At 38.8% G+C, this 19,098-nt stretch overlaps 1 protein-coding gene across 4 annotated transcripts in view; it reads left to right on the top strand.

The window, feature by feature from the left end:
• The window catches only part of PLEKHA8 (pleckstrin homology domain containing A8), a 99,503-nt gene that overhangs the window by 44,756 nt on the left and 35,649 nt on the right, over positions 1 to 19,098 (top strand). Inside the window, exons 13-14 of one of the 4 annotated variants that reach the window (XM_023188364.1) lie at positions 8,425 to 8,486; positions 12,933 to 18,978. The exons of 1 other annotated variant lie outside the window; for it this stretch is intronic. In XM_023188364.1, the coding sequence (XP_023044132.1) occupies positions 8,425 to 8,486; positions 12,933 to 13,130 (260 nt within the window). In that variant the 3' untranslated portion in view covers positions 13,131 to 18,978. Of the gene's footprint in view, positions 1 to 8,424; positions 8,487 to 12,932; positions 18,979 to 19,098 lie in introns of those variants that run through there. 2 more of the 4 variants (XM_023188365.1, XM_023188366.1) reach the window with 2 other exon arrangements.

The following is a 19,098-nucleotide window of genomic DNA, read 5'->3' as shown; positions in this document are numbered from 1 at the left end:
AGTCATCTAGACTTGGGCCTTTGAGGTTCACCTGTCACTTGTCTACATCTTGATCATTTTGAGATTTTGACTGCATCTAAGAGATTTTTAATAAGCAGAAGTAAAACTGCTGAAATTAGTTATAGCATCAGTTGATTTTGTCTCCTTTTCATCATAATTAGACAGCTTTCCAATAAAAATACGGCTTAAGAAAGGTTTGAGTTGAATGTTCATGAAACTTGTATGGTCTTAGTGGCCTTGGAAATAGGACATTTATATGTAAAAGTCCTAAATAACATAGTAGAAGTCATGACTCAGTTATCTTTCTGGAAAATGCATCTCTAGTTATTGTATTGCTGCAGCTCTGTGACCTGGAATACTTCCAGCGTCTGGAAGAGGCCTTAGACTTTCCACTGCCCCTTTTTGCACTTGAGCCATCACTTGGCTTCCCCATAATGATGATCACAGTGGAACGTTTTGGGTGGTTTCATGCCAAGAGCTGCTCTGTTCCCTTAGTGTCCTCTAACATTCTTTAGAGGTCATTTTCAGGAGGGAGTTGGGTTCACAAGGCAGATATGTTTAATGATCTGCCTTAGAGCTGAGTCCCCCTCGCCATTACATATTCCACATCAAAAAGAGGTTTTGGAAAGCATCCTTGCAAGTGGAAGGAAGGAAAGTTGCTCTGGCATTTCATGCACCATTGTATTAAATGTTATATGCTCTGTGCTCAATGGGATAACATATTGCCACATATCTCACCTCAGAATGATCCCATAAATGTCAGTAAAAATTAACACAACCGAGATCCTTTTCTGGCATAGAATAGAAAAGATTTTAAAAGGATGCTCAATCATGTATTTAATATGAAAGGCTTTCATAGACAAGGAGAGATAAGTGAGAGAGATAAAGTCAGAACTCATAATCAGATATTTGACATCAAATCATAACTTGGCCATTCTGAAAATACTATGGAACGTGAATTGTTATACTCTTTCCAGAACCATTTGCAGCATATGCCTCCACTGACAGGACTGGCTGGCAGCACAAGCGTTAGTCTTAACAGTGCCTGAAGTTAACAAAGGGCATCTCTGGGTACTCGTTTTATCTCTTCGCACTGGTTATTGTCCATACAACTCAGTTTACCTTAAGCTTAGTCACTATACATAATTCAGAGGTTACTTTCCTAGTAGCTCTGTTTTTAAAAATACATGCCCAAAGTGCTGTAATCCCAGCGCTTTGAGAGGCCAAGGTAGGCAGATCACTTGAGCTCACGAGTTTGAGACCAGCCTGGGGAACATGGCAAAGCCCCATCTCCTCAAAACATACAAAAATTAGCCATGTGTGGTGGCACAAGCCTGTAGTTCTAGCTACTTGGGGGCCTGAGGTGGGAGGATCACTTGTGCCAGGGATGTTGAAGCTGCAGTGAGCCATGTTTGCACCATTGCACTCCAGCTTGGGTGACAAACCAAGATTCTGTCTCAAAAAAGAAAATTATAAATAATTCAGGCATTTAACAAATATCTACCACTTGACCTAATAGAAAAAATAGTTCAATACAGTTAAGTACCCACATGTCACCCCTTAATCCTGTGATTCCCATCGTTTTCCAGAGATCATCATCCTGAATTTGCTGTTGTTCATTATGTAATACATGTTTTTATACTTTTACTGTATATTTATGTTTCCATAAGCAGCATCTAGTATTGTACTACATGTTTTAAACTTGTATATGTGGTATCATATTGTATACATTCTTCCTTCTTCACTCAGTGTTTTCAGATTTTAGCCACTGTTGATGCTTGTAGTCCTGGCTCATTCCTTTTCCTTGCTGTTTAGCATTTCATTGTATGAATAGACCACGGTTTAGAAAAACTAATATACTGTTAATGGACACAGTTGATTACAGATTTTCACTGTTAAAAGCAATTATACAATGTAGATGTTCCTTTCACACATGTTCTCTATCACATGGAAAATTATGTCCAGAGAGCACACCAGAAAAAGGAGGCGGCTTCTCATAGCTAAGAGGGACTGGCCCAGGGGCTTTGGCTGTCTACAGACTGGTAATTCATGAGGCCTTACTGCTTGAGAAGCTGTGCTGCCAGAACAGTGGTTCTCAAACTCTAGCCTGTATTAACCTCACCTGGAAGGCTCCTTGAAACACAGATTGCTCTGTAGGTCTGAGGTGAGGCTGAGACTTTGCATTTCTAACAAGTTCCCAGGTGATGCTGAGGCTGCTGGTTTGGAGACTACACTGGGAACTGCTGCTGTAGTACATAATACAATTGGAATGGCTGAACCACATGACTGGATATTGCCAAATTGCTCTCCAAAGTCTATAATTACCAGCAGAGTAGTGAGAGTTCCCAATACTCCACATTCTTTTTAGCACATGTCATTGTCAGCCTTTCAAATTTGTGCCTGATGGCTGTAAAATGATAGAATATTGCCAAAGTTTTTGTTCTTAGATAACAAGTAAGGTTGAGCAGCTTTTCCTGTCTTCATTGGCAATTTGATTTCCTTCTTGGTGAGTTGCCTGTTCATGTACTTTGACCACCTTTCTCTTAAGTTTCCTTTATCGACTCCTGGGAGTTCTTTTTATTTCCTGGATATTAATCTTTTTCAGTTATGGGCTAAAATGTCTAATCTTTTTCAGTTATGGGTTAAAATGTCTTCTGTCAGTCTGTGGCTTGCCTTTGCTCTTTATTTATCGTGTCTTTTGGTATACAGAAGTTTCAGTTTTTATGTAATCAAACGTCATTCTTTCTTTATGGCTTGCATTTTTTATATCTTGTTTAAGAAATCCTTTTTCCCTTGAGGTCACAAAGATGTCCTCTGACATTTTCTTCTCAAAGTTTTGTAGGTTTGCTTTCATATTTATGTCTTTAATCTTCTTGGAATTTATTTTTGTGAATGGTGTAAGGTGGGGATATAATTTTATTATTTCCAATCAGAACGCCAGTTGTCTTAGCAGCATTCATTGGATCACCTGTTCTTTTCCCCACTTGTGTGTAATACCAACTTTGAGAGAGAAAGAGAGAAAGAAAGAGAGAGAGGGATCTGTTCTAGACTCCATATTCTGGTCCATTGTTCTTTTGCCCACCTATGCTTTAAAAAGACATGAGTTATTGGATGAAGGTTCTTACTATTCTGAGTTACTGGACTGTTCTCTCTCGAGTCATAGGACCTTAGGGCAAGCACACTTCCCCAGTGCCTGTTTCCCACCAGCCTCCTGCCAAACTTGACTACCTGCTTCCAAATCTCCTAGTTCCTAATTCTTGCCTCAGAAATGTCTAGTCAAGCACATTTGCAGAGCTATGATTGTCATTTCCTCAGCCTGGTGAGTAATTCCGCCCTTTTTGGCTTTGGTTATCTACTTTCCAGGCTTTCTCTTAAGACTTAGATTGAATTTCTCTTGTCTTCTCTACAAGCCAAAATAACTTTACCAATTATAGGTTTACAGTAGAAAAATACTTTCCTATACAAAGTTCCTGGACAGAATGGTTGTCCACCAACAGTAATGGAAGGGTTGTTCTCTCAGTTACTATAAAAGCTTTAGGCATAATCTCTAAATACCTGATAGCAAGTGTCTGAGTTACTAATAGTAAATGAATGAGAACTGTGCTGTTTCCATAACCAGAATAAGGTGCTAATTCTTTCAGAAAAATGATTGGAAAAGGCATATTTTTCATTTTTATCACATTGTTTACAGAGTAAACACTAGTTTTTTGACAGAATGTTGTGATGCAACAGGAGTGTCCCCAGGTCTCATTGCTTTTAACTTTGTGACCTTGGGCAAGTCACTACCTTTCTGGGTCTTCCATGTCTTCATTTCTAAAAGGAAAAGAATTAGGCAAGGTGATTGTCAAGGCTTCCTACTCAGAAATTTTGACCCAGTCTCTGGGGAACTGACACATCTCAAAGAACTGGGAGAAGGGTATCATTTATGTCTTTCAGAGGCCAAAAATACTCCCAGATTATAGAACACGCATGATTATAATGAATGGGTATTACAGTGAAGATTAATGTATTTCATTATCTAATCTTCTCTAGGTAACCAAAATAGGTCAGGCTTAGACTTCATCTTATTTTAATGCAGCCAGTCTCACATGGCAGGGATATTTGCAGCCTAGAAGTCAGCTAAGGACTTTGGGAAGTCTTTTTTTTTTTTTTTTAATGACTTTTATTTCATTTGTTGGTTTTAAATTGCAGCAGTGATCTCAGTCAAGATCCAGCCCAAATTCTTTTGACACACCTTCTCCCATTAGATCATCTGGCCCACATTTTGCCAGGTGGAACTCTCCTCCGGCAAGGTATAAGCATAACAAGGAACAGCTGCTTTGTCTACTAGGGCCAAGTGGGAAGACAGATGTGCTGCTGTACAAACACTCTGCCATCCTTAAGCCAGGCTCCCCATGCTGTTTGGACTCACAGCACCTTTGTCTTCCTTGTCTTTTTGTTGTCTTTTAGAAGAGGGCATGGAAAAGAGTTTCTAGGCTTTTTTGAATAGTTAACTTGAATGGCAATGTATAGGAAAAGTATAAGGTCTCTGAGGTTGGCACAACACCGAATGCAGAGTTTTGGTTTTCGTTTTGTTTTGTTTTGTTTTTTTGAGACAGAGCCTCTCTCTGTTGCCCTGGCTGCTGGATGCTGGACTGCAGTGGCACGACCTCGGCACACTGCAACCTCCGCCTCCCGGATTCAAGCAGTTCTCTGCCTCAGTCTCCCGAGTAGCTGGGATTACAGTTACCCACCACCACACCTGGTTAATTTTTGTATTTTTAGTAGAGACGGGGCTTCACCATCTTGTCCAGGCTGGTCTTGAACTCCTGACCTTGTGATCCACCTGCCTCAGCCTCCCAAAGTGCTGGGATTATAGGCGTGAGCCACCATGCCTGGCCCAGAGCTCTTTTAAACAAGCAATCTGTCCAGCCAGGTGGGCCTTGGAGCTGGAGGGTCAGGCACCAGTACAGCTGTTATTTGCTACAGACTGTAAAGAAGTGTGAATTTCAACTTGTTACTTCCCTACCACAATTCTGAATCAGAATGATCATGACTTTGCTAACAGAAGAAGGTAATATTCTCTGTACAGGGGAAAAAAACTAAGAGAATATTTTTCCAGAATGCCCACTGTGGTTATCTCTGGGAGAAAGGATTATAGGTTTCTTTAGCTCTCTCCTTTTAAAATATTTTCCTTATTTTCAACAACGGACATCAATCGTGAAACCCCAAAAAAGCAATAAATGTTATATTTTTCAAAACTTCCACTATGCCTCAGGTGGAAGATCATAATTTTTGACATGATGGATAAAGGTCCTCACAATTTGGCCCAACCCAGTTTGCAAGCCTTGGTGTTCTTCAGATCCAGTGAATTTTGCTCACCATCACCCAGCATGCCATGACCTCTCACAATGCAGTGATGCTTGCTCTGTCTGCAGCACTATCTACCACTCTGCTCTCTACCCTACCCAGCCTTCAGGATTCTTTCTGAGAATTTTTTGTGTCCACACGCCTCCCCCCCAACCCAGGCTGGATTAGTTTCTCCATTCTTACTGTTCCTGTAGCACTGCATACAGATATGTACTCTAGCAGTGACTGACTTATACAATAAAGATTGTTACACGACTGGCTCTTCTATAAACCATCAACTTCTTGAGGACGGAATTGACTGAATTTAAATCACCTAAAGATACTACTGTGTGGTAGACTTGCCCTGAATTCTTGTTGAATAGAGCAGGTGTTCATGGTAGATATCCACCAGCAGATTTTAATGGTATTTCTTTATTTCTAATGGCATTTGATGCCCTGCCTGGAATACCAACACAAGAAAAAAAGGATTCGCAGTATCTTACCTTGGTAACTTACCTCAGGATGTTTTCCATGGACCTGTACACCCTCTTGCCAGCCCAGATGGTTGCTCAAATGGTTGAAAATTTGGTTGTCTTGCTGGTTTTTATGAGAGGCTGTACCTAGTATTCTCTGCCCATTGGTACTATACACTTTGTGAATCAGCAACCCCTTTCTTCACATTTCTCAGGATATCCTCACTAAGGTCTTGTATGCCATCTAAAATTTCCTTGATGCCATATGTCTTCTTACAGAGAATCACCTACATTTTGTTTGGTTTACATTGAAGACATATATCTTTGACCATGCCCTAGTTTACTCAGACTGTTCTCCTAAGAAAAAAGTTAAATTTAATTTTGGGTTCTCCTGTAGGCTCTAAGAGTCTTCTTCATACTTGAATGTATTAATTATCACTTATTGCTTCTACTTTAGCGTTAACACACTGGATAATGGCATTCCAACATATCCTAAGCTTTAGAGAGCCAGAGGAATCTGTTGTTACATTTTACATGTACAGTCTTTTATATATATTGCAATATGTATTGAGTATGTATTTTATATAACATAATTGCATTTTGTGCAGATTTGAATATGTAAAATTGAAATGGTAGAATATACTAAAAGTATTAATAAAGCCTCACTCCAATTTTTATTTTATTTATTTTTATTTTTTATTATTTTTTTGAGACGGAGTCTCGCTCTGTCGCCCAGGCTGGAGTGTAGTGGCCGGATCTCAGCTCACTGCAAGCTCCGCCTCCCGGGTTTACACCATTCTCCTGCCTCAGCCTCCCGAGTAAGCTGGGACTACAGGCACTCGCCACCTCGCCCGGCTAGTTTTTTGTATTTTTAAGTAGAGACGGGGTTTCACCATGTTAGCCAGGATGGTCTCGATCTCCTGACCTCGTGATCCGCCCGTCTCGGCCTCCCAAAGTGCTGGGATTACAGGCTTGAGCCACCGCGCCCGGCCCCAATTTTTAAAGTAAAGTTGACTAGAATGACAATTTCAAAGCTGGAAGGCTTGAGTCGATTGTAAACTGTGTTGAACCTGCAGCCACATGGCAGTGCCATTTTGGCCAGTAAAATGCAAATAAATACCTGACTTCCCTTGGCAATGTCCTGTGAACTGCATTGCTTTTCACTGCATAGGAACTAGTACTCGTGGTTTTAGTGTCTGTTTATCTGTTATTTTAACATCTTCTCCTGTTAGAATTGAAAATATTTTTGTAGCCTTAGAATGTCACACTAAGCATTCATGAAATGGTGGTAGTACTTGTGCCGAAACTAGCACATGAAAATAAATATGCTTGGAATAGAATTTAGATACGGAGAAACATGAATAAGGTCAAATAGCCCCCATGGTACACTGTGCTGTTAATTTAGAAATGAGTGCTCTGTTGCTACTGGAGATGATGCTTAGGAAATAAAGTGGAACATTGAAATAAAAATGCACCATGGTGATGTAGATCTGTGCTTCCTGAGAATGCATTTAATCCTGTGGAGAAATCAGTTTTGAATTTTGCATATATTGAATTATTCAAATTTCAGGAACGCATCCTTTGCATAAAATGCATCCATCTGGTTCTTGGGATTTTTTTCATAATTAAAATTATGATATGCCAGTTTCAAAATCTCCTTTTAAAATACATTGGGACAAAAATTATAGATTAAAGTATGAAACATGAATGACTTTTATTAATATAGTTCTCACCAATTACTTTACTTTAGCTTAATAACTTCAAGCCATTCTTTCCATAAATATTTTTGAAGGTTTCTAGCTGTAATACTGTATATCCAGGGTCATAGGGTCATTTAGGACAAACATTTGGTATCCTAGAATAGAATGTTAAAATTGGAAAGAACCTTAGAGATCATTTTACAAAGGAGGAAACAGATGGTTAGAGAGGGCAGCTAAGGGACTGGCTCAGGGTCACAAAACATTTCAAAGTATTTCTAATTGTATTGTCTCAGTTTTTCAATATCTTTTCCTCCCTCTTTGTTTCTTCATATGTATGGACCTTTTTCCACCACGATAATAAGCTGAAGTTCAGATATATTGATGGACCCAGAGTAAGAGTGGAAGTATCTGAGTTTCTTTAAAAAAAAATTTTTTTTGAGATTTTTTTCCTGCTTTAGATTTTTGGGGTCCAAAATCTTGTAATTAGATTTTTTTCATGATTTCCAAATACCAATAGTATTGTGCTACTATGCATTGTACAAATATGGCTAAGCACGGTGGCGCACACCTGTAGTCCCAGTGCTTTGGGAGGGCAAGGTGGGAGGATCGCCTTAGCCCAAGAGTTCCAGAACAGCCTGGGCAACATTGCGAGACCTCGTCTCTACAAAAAATTAAAAATCAGTTAGCTGGGCATGGTCATCCACACCTGTAGTCCTAGCTACTCGAGGAGCTGAGGCAGGAGGATCACTTGAGCACAGGAGTTCAAGGCTGCAACTATTATCACACCACTGCACTCTAGCCTAGGTGACAAAGCAAGACCCTGTCTCTTTAAAAACACACAAGCAAACAAAAAAGTACGTTATACAAATAGCACATCAAATTCTGATGAGAGTGTTCCTCATGGAGTTTTTCTTCTTTTCAAGATAACGCATATGGTAAAACATTGCGGCAACACCATGGCTGGGTAGTTCGAGGGGTTTTTGCGGTAAGTGATCCTTCTTATCTCCTATTATTAACTGTATTGGGTGTGCCAGTGGCTAGGGCTAGAAGTCTCTTCTTATCCAGTTATTTATCTAGTTACAATTGTCAGAAACAAGGTAGTGTGTGTGTGTCTGTGTGCGTGTGTGTGTATGTGTGTGTATGGTGTTTTTGTTTGCTTTGTTTTTGAGGATAAGAACAAAATGTTATTTATTTCATTTACATTTATAGGCCTTTGGGGTGCGGAAATGTCAGCAGTAAAAAGTATCTAGAATAGCAAAGACTGTTAAAGAAATAGGAATAAAAGAGTTGATGCTTTACCCTAGCCAATTCTAATTACTCTAGCCAGTTCCAATAACCTTGTGAAGATTTGCCTCATAAGTGGTTGCCTTTCTGATAAGGTAGTAAAAAGCTTAAGTATCCTAGCAGAAGTAGATAGGAAGCAGTGACCCTAAATACTTATCATTGAAGGGAAATGATGCATTCAGGTGATGTAGTCAACCTAATAGCTCCCTCTGCTGCTCATTGTATTCATTCCTTTTAATTCTTAGCTCTTAGTTGATTTTTTTTTTCCCTAATTGAATTTTGTCTTTGAATATTAACTGTATTGGGTGTGCCAGTGGCTAGGGCTAGAAATCTCTTCTTAGCCAGTTATTTTCATCATGAAGGTGTTTTGTATTCATGTGTTTTGGCTCTGATTACCCACCACCCTCTTCTTCCCAGCATGTTTAACTAGGAAAAACACAAACCTCAGACTCTTAGTCTCCTGGGGAGGTCACTTGTCCAGCTTTATAAAATAGCAGGAGTAGATGGCTCCTTTATGTCAGCAGTACACTCTGTGATTCTTCCCATCCAGGAGAAGGTCAGTCTTAGTCAAATCTGGTCATGAAAAGGCAGTCTCATGCAGTTGTATGTCAGGAAACCTCATAGAATGTACTCACATTCTTTGGAAGGTTGGGGAATAAAGTAGCCTTGTAGATGGTATCTTTTACGGATGTAAAGGATGCATCATTTGCCTAAAGAGAGAACTGTTTGGGTCATGCTTTATTAGGGAGGCCAGTAAAGTGGGAATAATGTACAGTACAAGAAATCAGATTCTAGTGAAAATGAAATATTTTTTGAAAGCATGGACATTAAAGCTCCATATCCCATTCCCTGTTCACTGGGATAGGTGCTGGACCAAATGAAGCTACAGACTGCTCACCCTTACCTTCAATACACCTTGAATAATCATAATTGCTACCATGTAGCTATTGGCACTTGTTGTGTACCAGGCACTCTAACAGGTACTTTCATATTCTTTATCTTCATTAATTCTCAGGATTAACTCCCACTATTTTATACTTTCAGAACAATTAATTCCAGTCCCCAAGTACCAGAGTGAGGCTATGTCAGAGCCTAGGTCTAAACTCAGATCTGTTATCTCCAAGGTGCTAGTTCTCACCTCCATTAGAGCTCTCTGCAGTGAAGACAGTCACTGAGAGGCCTCTACTGAGTTCTTAGGCAGTGGATGCTCACTGTGTACTTTGATCTCCCTGAGTGAATATTGTGATTGCTAGCTTGTGCCTGATACCTGAGTTGCCCTAAAACAAGTGTGGGGGGAAGGGTTCAGTATAGAAGGCAAAATTTAATCCTGAAATATTGAAGATCCCAGAGATATTGTCAATAAGAATGCAGCTATAGTAGAAAACTTACCAGCATAAATCTTTTTTTCCTTTACCCTATACTTTAATGGATGCAAAGCATAAGTCTTTAAGAGAACTTTATAACTTTATTATGCTAATTTAGACTCATAAAAAATTTTAGAAATCATGGTAGAAAGGGAAGAAATTAAAACTGTCCATATTTTCCTTTTTTAACATTTTTGTGTTTTACCGTCTTAGCTTCTTAATTTACATATTCTTTTAAATATTGACCTATTTATATACTTTAATATAGATGTTTATATATACATGCATATAGTATATGTGTATAATTATCTTTATTTTGTATACTTACTCTGTATGTGTATATACATTTTTTTCTACCTTTAGCTTGTATAATTTTATATCCCCCCCAACTGAATAGAATCTATCATTATAATTTTTAAATGCCATAAAAGAGTCTTTGAAAAAAACACTATTTTTAGTGACTGTATAATATTTTCCTAGTATGGAGATATCATAATTTATTTGCTCAGTCCTCTGTGTGAGAGACTTAAGCTGCTTCTAAGTTTAGAATAAAACAGGTTAGAAATAAAACAGCATCTGTTTATATGCATTTTTGAAAAAAATTCTTATTTCCTCAAAATAAATTCCTAGAAGTAGAACTGCTGTGTCGAATACTAAGAACTACAACCACAGTTTACAGTTTTGAGCACTTAACATGCACTAGATGTTGTTTTAAGTGCTTGACATACTAAGTCTCATAACCCTGAGATATATTCCATTATTTTCCCTGCTTGTAGACAGAGAAACTTGAGACACAAAGTGATGAGGTAATATACCCAAGGTTGTAGAGTAAAAACATCTTGAAGGCTTTAAATATTATTGCCAATAAAGGTGCTGGTTTTTAAGAAAATAGATTATGTGATGCATTTGGCAACAGCCTTATCAGTAGAGGAGTCTGTAGCTAGATTGGCCCTTTCACCCTCTCTATTACGCGCCAAGTCATGCCTACTTTGGAAGGTTTGTAAGTTTTCTAACATGGTAACTTGCAGAGCCAAATTCATGTTAACTAATCTCAGTTGCTGCGGGAAACATTGTTTACATCCAAGGAATTTGACTTATCAGCCAAATAGTGACTTTTTAATCTTTCAGCGGTTATACTCTACTGAGCTGATAGCCATTTCAGGCAAGGTGGCTGCCTCCATCTTGGTCACTAACTAGCCTTCATTTGACCTTTTTGGTTTCCTCTTCAATCAGACTAGACAGTTGAACTCTATTACTGGTTCTCCCCTTTTTTTTCTAGAGTGCTGATGGCTGAGTGTAGAATTCTAGGTTAATAAACATTTTCCCTCCAAATTTTGAAGACATTCTTCTATAGTCCTCCAGCTTCCACTATTACTATTGTAAAATCCTATTCTGTTATATATAATCTCTTCCTTGTCCCTTTCGAGATGTTTTAGGTTGTTTACTTTATCCCCACATTCTGAAATTTCATGACGCTCCCTTTTGGTCTTTATCACTCATTATGCTGAGCACTTGGTTAGGTCTTTAAATCTGGAGACTCCTATCCTCCAGTTCTGGGAGAATTTCTTTTGTTATGTTTTTGGATAACTGCCTTCTCTTCATTTTCAGTTTTCCTACTCCCTTGTACTTTTACCATTATCTAAGTATTTATCATGTGCCAGGCAGTGGGCTAAATACTTCCTACAGATCCCATTAATCCTTAAAATAAGGAAAGTGGTATTAGTCTTCTTCTGTAAATAAGGAAACTGAGATTCTAGGAAGTTAAGCACTTTGCATAAATTCCTCAAACTAATATGTGAAAGATCTGAGATTCAAGTCCAGGTCTGCTTCATCTAAGTCTGTGCTTTTTAGCCACTGCATGACAATGCCAGTCACTCTCTTACTGCAAAAATGGGGAGGGCTGATTCTCAAAGACTTTCAAAGTATAAGGAAGATCAGGAAAGCAACTGTGGAATGATAATTCAAGATTCTTCAAAAAGCCTCTGCTGAGATCTAGTGAACACCAGAAAACAGATTTTAGCAAGCTTAGGGAATATTGGCCCGCAAAGGAAGAGAAGGATGAGATGCCTAGGAAATCTGTTAGGGAAGTGGCATAGTATGGTGGTGTGATTGAAAAACACAGAGATGATCCAAGTTCAGATCTAGCCCTGGCACTCATTAGCTGTATGACGTTTATATATAAAATAGAGATATAAACTGTATGGGGTTCTTATAAAGATCAACTAGAATAAACTATGTTAAAGCATCAGCACACAAGCAAACAACAAATGTTAGCTCCCATCCTTTCTAGAAAGCATTCAAGAGCACAAAGGAAATATTGTTCATATGGGGGAAAAATAGATGATATGCAAAGATATATATAGAGATGAGATACAAATAAGAGAATGAGATGCCCTGGAAGACGGGCCATGTGGGAATAAAGACCATGATGGCAATATGCATATAGATTCTGAAGATTTGAGGGGAATAGTCTGGATCACACTGTGGATCAGAAGGGAGCTTTTCTCAGACTCTCTCTCAGCATTCCCTGATGTGATAGCATTATTTGTCCTTAAGGTGGCCCAAGTGCACACTTGTTTCTTCTAGCCTTAAAGTTATTTGAATTGGTCCTTGAAACATAATTTTAGAGAAGCTACAAATTAGAAGGGTAGTCATATTTCTTTACTCTTGCTCTTCTCAGCTGTGTGTATGTGTGAAAGTATGTGTGTGCATGTGCACATGCATAAAAATAAGTGTATGAGAGACAGACTTGATGCAGATTCTCATGGGTTATTCTTTTGCAGTTAGCTTTAAGGGCAGCTCCATCCTATGAAGATTTTGTGGCCGCGTTAACTATAAAGGAAGGTGACCATCAGAAAGAAGCTTTCAGTATTGGAATGCAGAGGGACCTCAGCCTTTACCTCCCTGCCATGGAGAAGCAGCTGGCCATACTGGACACTTTATACGAGGTCCACGGGCTGGAATCCGATGAGGTGGTATGATGGCTGCTGGGCAGCACCTCCTAACTTCAGGGATTAAAGTGCTAAACTGTTTTGTTGCCCCACTTAATTTCCAGCAACAGCCTCAACCCTCTCCAACCCCTTCACTTTGGGGGATGGACAGGAGGAGGCAAAACCCAGTGCTTTTATAATTTTTAAAATGCATATGTGTTTAGTTTAAAGATCAAGGTGCTATATATTTCAGTTCAACAGGCCTACTGGAAACCAAATGATAAGCTGCTGTAGACTTGAACAGCAAGTTACAAGAGCAGATTTGACAAACAAATTTGCTGTTGTGTATTGTATTGTTTTTATATTTTAGTTCTAATGGGCCACCCAAACCCAAGCTGAAAATCAGCAAATCCCATATTAAGTACCATAATTCATAGTCAGTGTTTCAGCCAACTTAGACTAGACATTTGGAGGTAGTATAAGCTGCTTTGTTGAAGCTGGGTAGAGTTTGCTGTTCCTAGATGAACGTTCTTCAGTGGACCCTCTTCATTGCAACTCTGTCAGTGATAAGGGCCTGTGTAGTAAGGATGTTCAGGGCATTCACGTGACGATGCAATTGTGGGAGGCGAAGAAGACGTGGACAGGAGTCCCATCCTTGCTGACAGGCATGAGACCGTTCCTCTGAGAAGATTAATGGTGTGCCCTAACCCCAAGTTGGAGGGGAGAATATGAGAGAGGCGGGACAGGTCATTTGAGATGACACCTCCCAACTGCCTACCATTTACCAGCATGTTCCCCATGCATTATCTCAATTGGACATCACAAGGAATGACACTCAAAGGGATTATTACCCCACTTCAAAAGCAAGGTTTAGAAGTTGAGGCATCTGTTCACAGTCACGTAGTTTCTAAGCAGAGGAGCCAGGTCATTTCCAAGTGTGACCTGGACTGCCTCTGCACCATAGTCATATGGAGTGCTTGTTCAAACAGCAGATACCCAGGCCTTATTTTGACCTAAAGTACCAGAGTCTAGGTAGTGGGACATAGGAATCTGCATTTTGATAAACTTCACATGTGATTCTTCTGCACACAGTATTGAAAAGCAACTAGATTAAATTCTAGTTTACAAAATTACCAGTTTTCTTCAAGAACTAAATGATATGTCCTTTTTTTTCAAAAAGGAATAGGCCGCCATTTAAATAAAATAGCTAAATGGAGAGTGAGAAGTGGAGCAAGTTTACTCAGCAGCATTCTTAATTGAGCCAGCATTGATACCCAGCCAGTAGGCCTTTGCATTGCATTCAGGGGCCATGGCTGTGAACCTGCTTACCAATTAATCTCGGTTTAATCGGCAAAAATGCAGAGCAGGCAAAATGTAGCTGTTTATCAATCTCAGAAGCTTTGGGACAGTGTCAGAGTTGAAAGATGAGACTTAAGAAAACAGTTTCTTAAACTTCTTAAAACTTAAGAAACATTATTTCATAAAACAATGTTGAATGGGCATTCTTCTGCACAGTGTGATGCTCCAACCCTGGCCCTAGTCTCAGTAGATCATGCTGCCTTGAGTGTGCATTGGAAAGAAGCCATGGGTACCTTCCCCATTAGAGGCTACTTCCTTCTAGTAACAGGAAGGGAAGTTCCAGCATAAGGTAGTTATCCAGGGTCAAAGGTCCTTTGAGGGGCTTGGTTGAGTTGAGCATCATCTCTAGATGATGCTGTTCCTGCTGCAGATCTCTAGGATGGAGGGAATTCTCTCTTTAGTCAGAGAAGTTTATGTAGGCAGGGGTACTGGTTTTGCCTTTGTGTGTTTTTAAACAAATGAACATTTATTTAGCTCAGATTAATTAGGTATTTTGCCCACATAAAGACTTCTGGAAAATACTTAAACTTCAAAAATCAGTATCACATGTTTTAAGGCTAGGGAGAAAGGAGGGGGGGGGGTATTAAAATGATATTGATTATTTTGTATTTTGCCAAGGGGTGTGTGTGTGTGTTATTTCCCTCCCACTCTCATGAGCAGTGAGTATAGATCTCCTTCTCTGATTAGTACGAATATGATGGCAGGACTTGGGGATAGTCCCTGCCCTTGACATAGCCCCCTAAAATGGAAAAAGAAAAGAAGCCAGTTTTTGCTTGTAGTTGGAATGAAGATGTTTTAAGCATTGTACCATTTAGAGGGGATGATACCAGGTGGTTGGTAGAATTGTGCAGCGTGATCATTCTAAACAGCTGCTGGTGCTCCCTGCCACCTCAGGTGAACTCTGTGGTCTCTTGGAGAGGTAGCACTCTGAAAATACGTCAGGTTTGCCACCCCAGCTCTGAATACACACAAAAGGAAAGCTGCTCAGCATGGCCATTTTGCATTTGTATAGGTAGTGCCTAGATGTACACAACTCAATTTGCTGGGAACGAGGGGCTTAATATTATCTGAGATCATTGAGAAACCAGATCAGACAGAATAGCTTGAATAAGTTACATTTTCCAATTACCCTTTTTCCACATCTGTAGAAAGAGGGTAATATTTTTTAATAGGTATTTTCCCCACTGGAGCATATTAAGTTTGCCTAAGATGTATAAAAGTTTAAGATGTATAAAAGTTTGCTTAAGGAACTGAGGATCCTTAAATAAAAATATTAGAAATTGAACCTAATACTAAACAGTAAATTCAGCTTAACCTAAATCTGGGCATAGTCAGAGGTTCCTCCTACATCTACAGTATTTGCTCTCTGTTGTAGTTAAAGTCATAATTTGTGCTGATGTGTAGTCACTTTGCAAGAAAGGGGCAATGAGAAAAGATATTTAAAGCTTTCTCTCCATTGCCCTCCAAGACTTCTGGGACACCTAAGTTTACTTTCACCATTGCTGTGAGAGGAGGTGAGAAAACTCTAGTATTTTGTTGGCAGAGTAATCACCTTGTTGTCATTGCTCAAAGCATTTTTAGGATTATTCTTCTAGCATAACCTTTAGAGAAAACTGGAAGAAAAAGGAAATTGGTCTGCTAGGTATTATAGACACAAATAAGTAACATTAGGCTAACCCCTTATGAGACATTTCCACACAATTTCATTGTGCCTGTACTTCTCCCTATGGTAAAAGCCAGTGTTTACACTTTGTAGGTATCAGGGTGTATTTGTTGAATTAAACAAAATATTTTCAGTGATGGCAAGTCTCTTGACTTTTGAAAACAAGCCAGATTCCTTATAGCTAATGCTGGTGAAAAATGTTAAATTGGAGAGATCCCTTTTGGGAGTGAAACCAAATTGTAACTATGAGGAGAAGATGATCTTCTCATTGGCTCTTGATGTAGCTCTGAAGGGAGTTCCAGAAGAGGAGCTCTCACAGAATGTTGGGCCTATGGGCCCAAGACATTGACTTTGAAGGGTAGTTCTCATTAGGATGTATAAGTAGTGGCTTGAGGCACCTTCTTATCATTATTTGTATGTCATTCTGATTATTAAACTTCCCCCAATGTCATATTCCGTGATGAGGGATTTCTGAACTCCATAGTCCAGCCTTGTTGCTTTTCTCTCTTCTTTGCTACTGAAAATTGCCAGCAGTACTGCCATCAGCACGCCAAATCTGCCCCCACTTATGTTTGTTCTGCCCCATTTCTCAGGAGCAGCTTCTAGCACATATGTAGAGCATCTGGCACCAACTTAGCCCAGGGCTGGGTGCCCGATCAGTGGGGATTCTGTTTCCCCACCTCCACACTGCAAGAGCTTCTTAAGAAGGAGCCCATATTCCCATTTGTAGCTGGAAAGCCTGTGAATGACATGACATGGGGCACCTAGGAAAGATGATTATTGGAGGAGTGCAGCTGGAAAATTTGCACTCTTCTCCTTTTGGTTATTACTTTCCATGTATATTAACAAAAAGTTGATGCTTTTAACTTTATATTTTCAGAAAAGTGTTTTTAATTAAAAATATGTGATAGGGACCAAATAAGTAAAGTACATTTTTCTCCACTAAATTTGAAGTGAGGTAAAGAGGAGCTGAAGTAAGAGTTTTTTTTAAAGGAAACTTAATCTGATTGTGAAAATCATACATATGGATAAATATCAGATAAGGCAGTAGAGTCAGAGGGTCATGAGCAATAGACGATGATGTGAGGCATTTGGGGAACTTTCTGGAGGAAAATTAAGTTTTTTCCTAGCAAACTACCATGTCCTATGAGAACTTGGTTATATAATGGTGCATTTCTGAATCACTGATTAAAACCAGTTGCTTCTGATTTTAGTCACAGGTTTTACAACTATTCAGCTCTCCCTCATGTTTCATTTCTTTTTTTAAGATAATCAACCTTTTTTAAATTTTAAAATTTTTAGATGTAGAATTTATAAGTAAAATATATTTTCAGCCATTGTTCTGTTAGCTGAGCTAATGTGTTTGGTCTTTGAGGGCCTAACTACAGATACTCGTGATCTTGTAAGGTTTCCACACAAACTTCATTATGTATGGTAAATTTGTATTCCTATGAATTGTATACAGAATGCTTTCGTTAGAAGTACATTCTACTTCTGTACGTCCCTTTGTAATCTGCAGTTGCTTACTCAGGGGTTTCGTAGTCATTTCATAAAAAACAATTCACTAGCTGTCTAATGGTATTTTAAGACTGTTTATCTGTATTACAAGGTCATTAGGAGTTCTTTCAACAATTCCATAAATATACTGTTTACTAGACCTTCCCTGTAAATGTTCCCAATTCCCATCCTGTCTCAGACAGTCAATAGTCCTGTGTACAGTGACCATTTGCATGATTTCTCATTGTACTGCTGCATTCAGGCACTCCAGGGCATGATTAAACAGTCATTAACAGTGCCTCTCTGGTACAGTTGATGCATGCATTGATCTTTCTCCTCTGCTGTTTTTATATAGCCTTTAATTAAAAGGAAAAAAATACCACTACTCTGCAATGCAAAAGTCTTCAAAATTCTTTGTTTCCCATATTAATCACTTCTGTTCCAGAGTGAACAAATGTTTTCAGCTAAGCTATGTGAGAATGTAATAATAACATCCTGCTTGTTCTAAATATTTCATATATTTAAAGTGTGGTCAGTATTTCCTCCCTGTACCTTACAAACAGAAACCACCCTGGGATGGTTGATACCCCTTACAAAGTCGATCTTACCCACACAGACTCCTGTGTATACATGTCTGTTTATAGGTGTATATGGAGTCAGTGTTGATAGGAAGGATGCTCTATAAGTACTTCTGTTGTTTCCTAGAAGGCTATGAGCCAGTTCCACGGCATGTTTAATGTATAATTCCCATGTATCATGAGAATTTCACTAGAATGTCATTAAACAGCCCAACTACCTCATGTGAAATTGGCTGTGGACAATCTGTCAGATGAGAAATGTGGTCAGATAAATTTAATCTGGTTAATAGATTTAACAAATTGATGTCTACATAAAGAAGAAACATGATAGACCAGATGCCAAAGGCTAAAATGTACATAGATTTCCTTGGATTAATTTTTTAAGTCACTGTTTAATTCCATGCCTAGTATTCTTATGAATGTTTGTGGTTTCATAGATTTATGCACTTTGAATATCTGTCACGTGCAGTGTTAACGTTACCTGTTCTTGTCTCTCAGCATTTTGAATGAGCATTATAATCAGAGTAGAAAGCAAGTTAAACTATAAAGTGTCAAGTGGCTTGTTAACTTCTTAATTTAATGGACCTTTACTTAGAATATAATATGTTGGAGCCTCTTGGGACCAACCGATGAGCGACAGTTTCATGTTTAGATTTGTATTGTTTCTCTGTCCAAGTCCTTATTCTGTATCTGGTGGGGAGGGGGGAAAGGGGAGGATTTTACTTTTTTTGCAAAAATGTTTGAAAATATCTGTCAGATTTTATATTCGTTAGCTATAATAAACTTATTTTTAAAGTATTAAGTTCTTAAAGATTTTTGTGTGGTTTTCTGCCTAATTGAATATGTCAATAAGAAGTCTCATTTATGCAACACACATGACTTGCTGGGCATCAACCTAAGCCCTTTACAAATATAAGCACAT

Source organism: Piliocolobus tephrosceles, chromosome 8 (assembly GCF_002776525.5).
Source record: "Piliocolobus tephrosceles isolate RC106 chromosome 8, ASM277652v3, whole genome shotgun sequence".
NCBI lineage: Eukaryota > Metazoa > Chordata > Mammalia > Primates > Cercopithecidae > Piliocolobus > Piliocolobus tephrosceles.
Note: the sequence above shows the minus strand (reverse complement) of the source record. Positions and strands in the feature narration are given on the sequence as shown.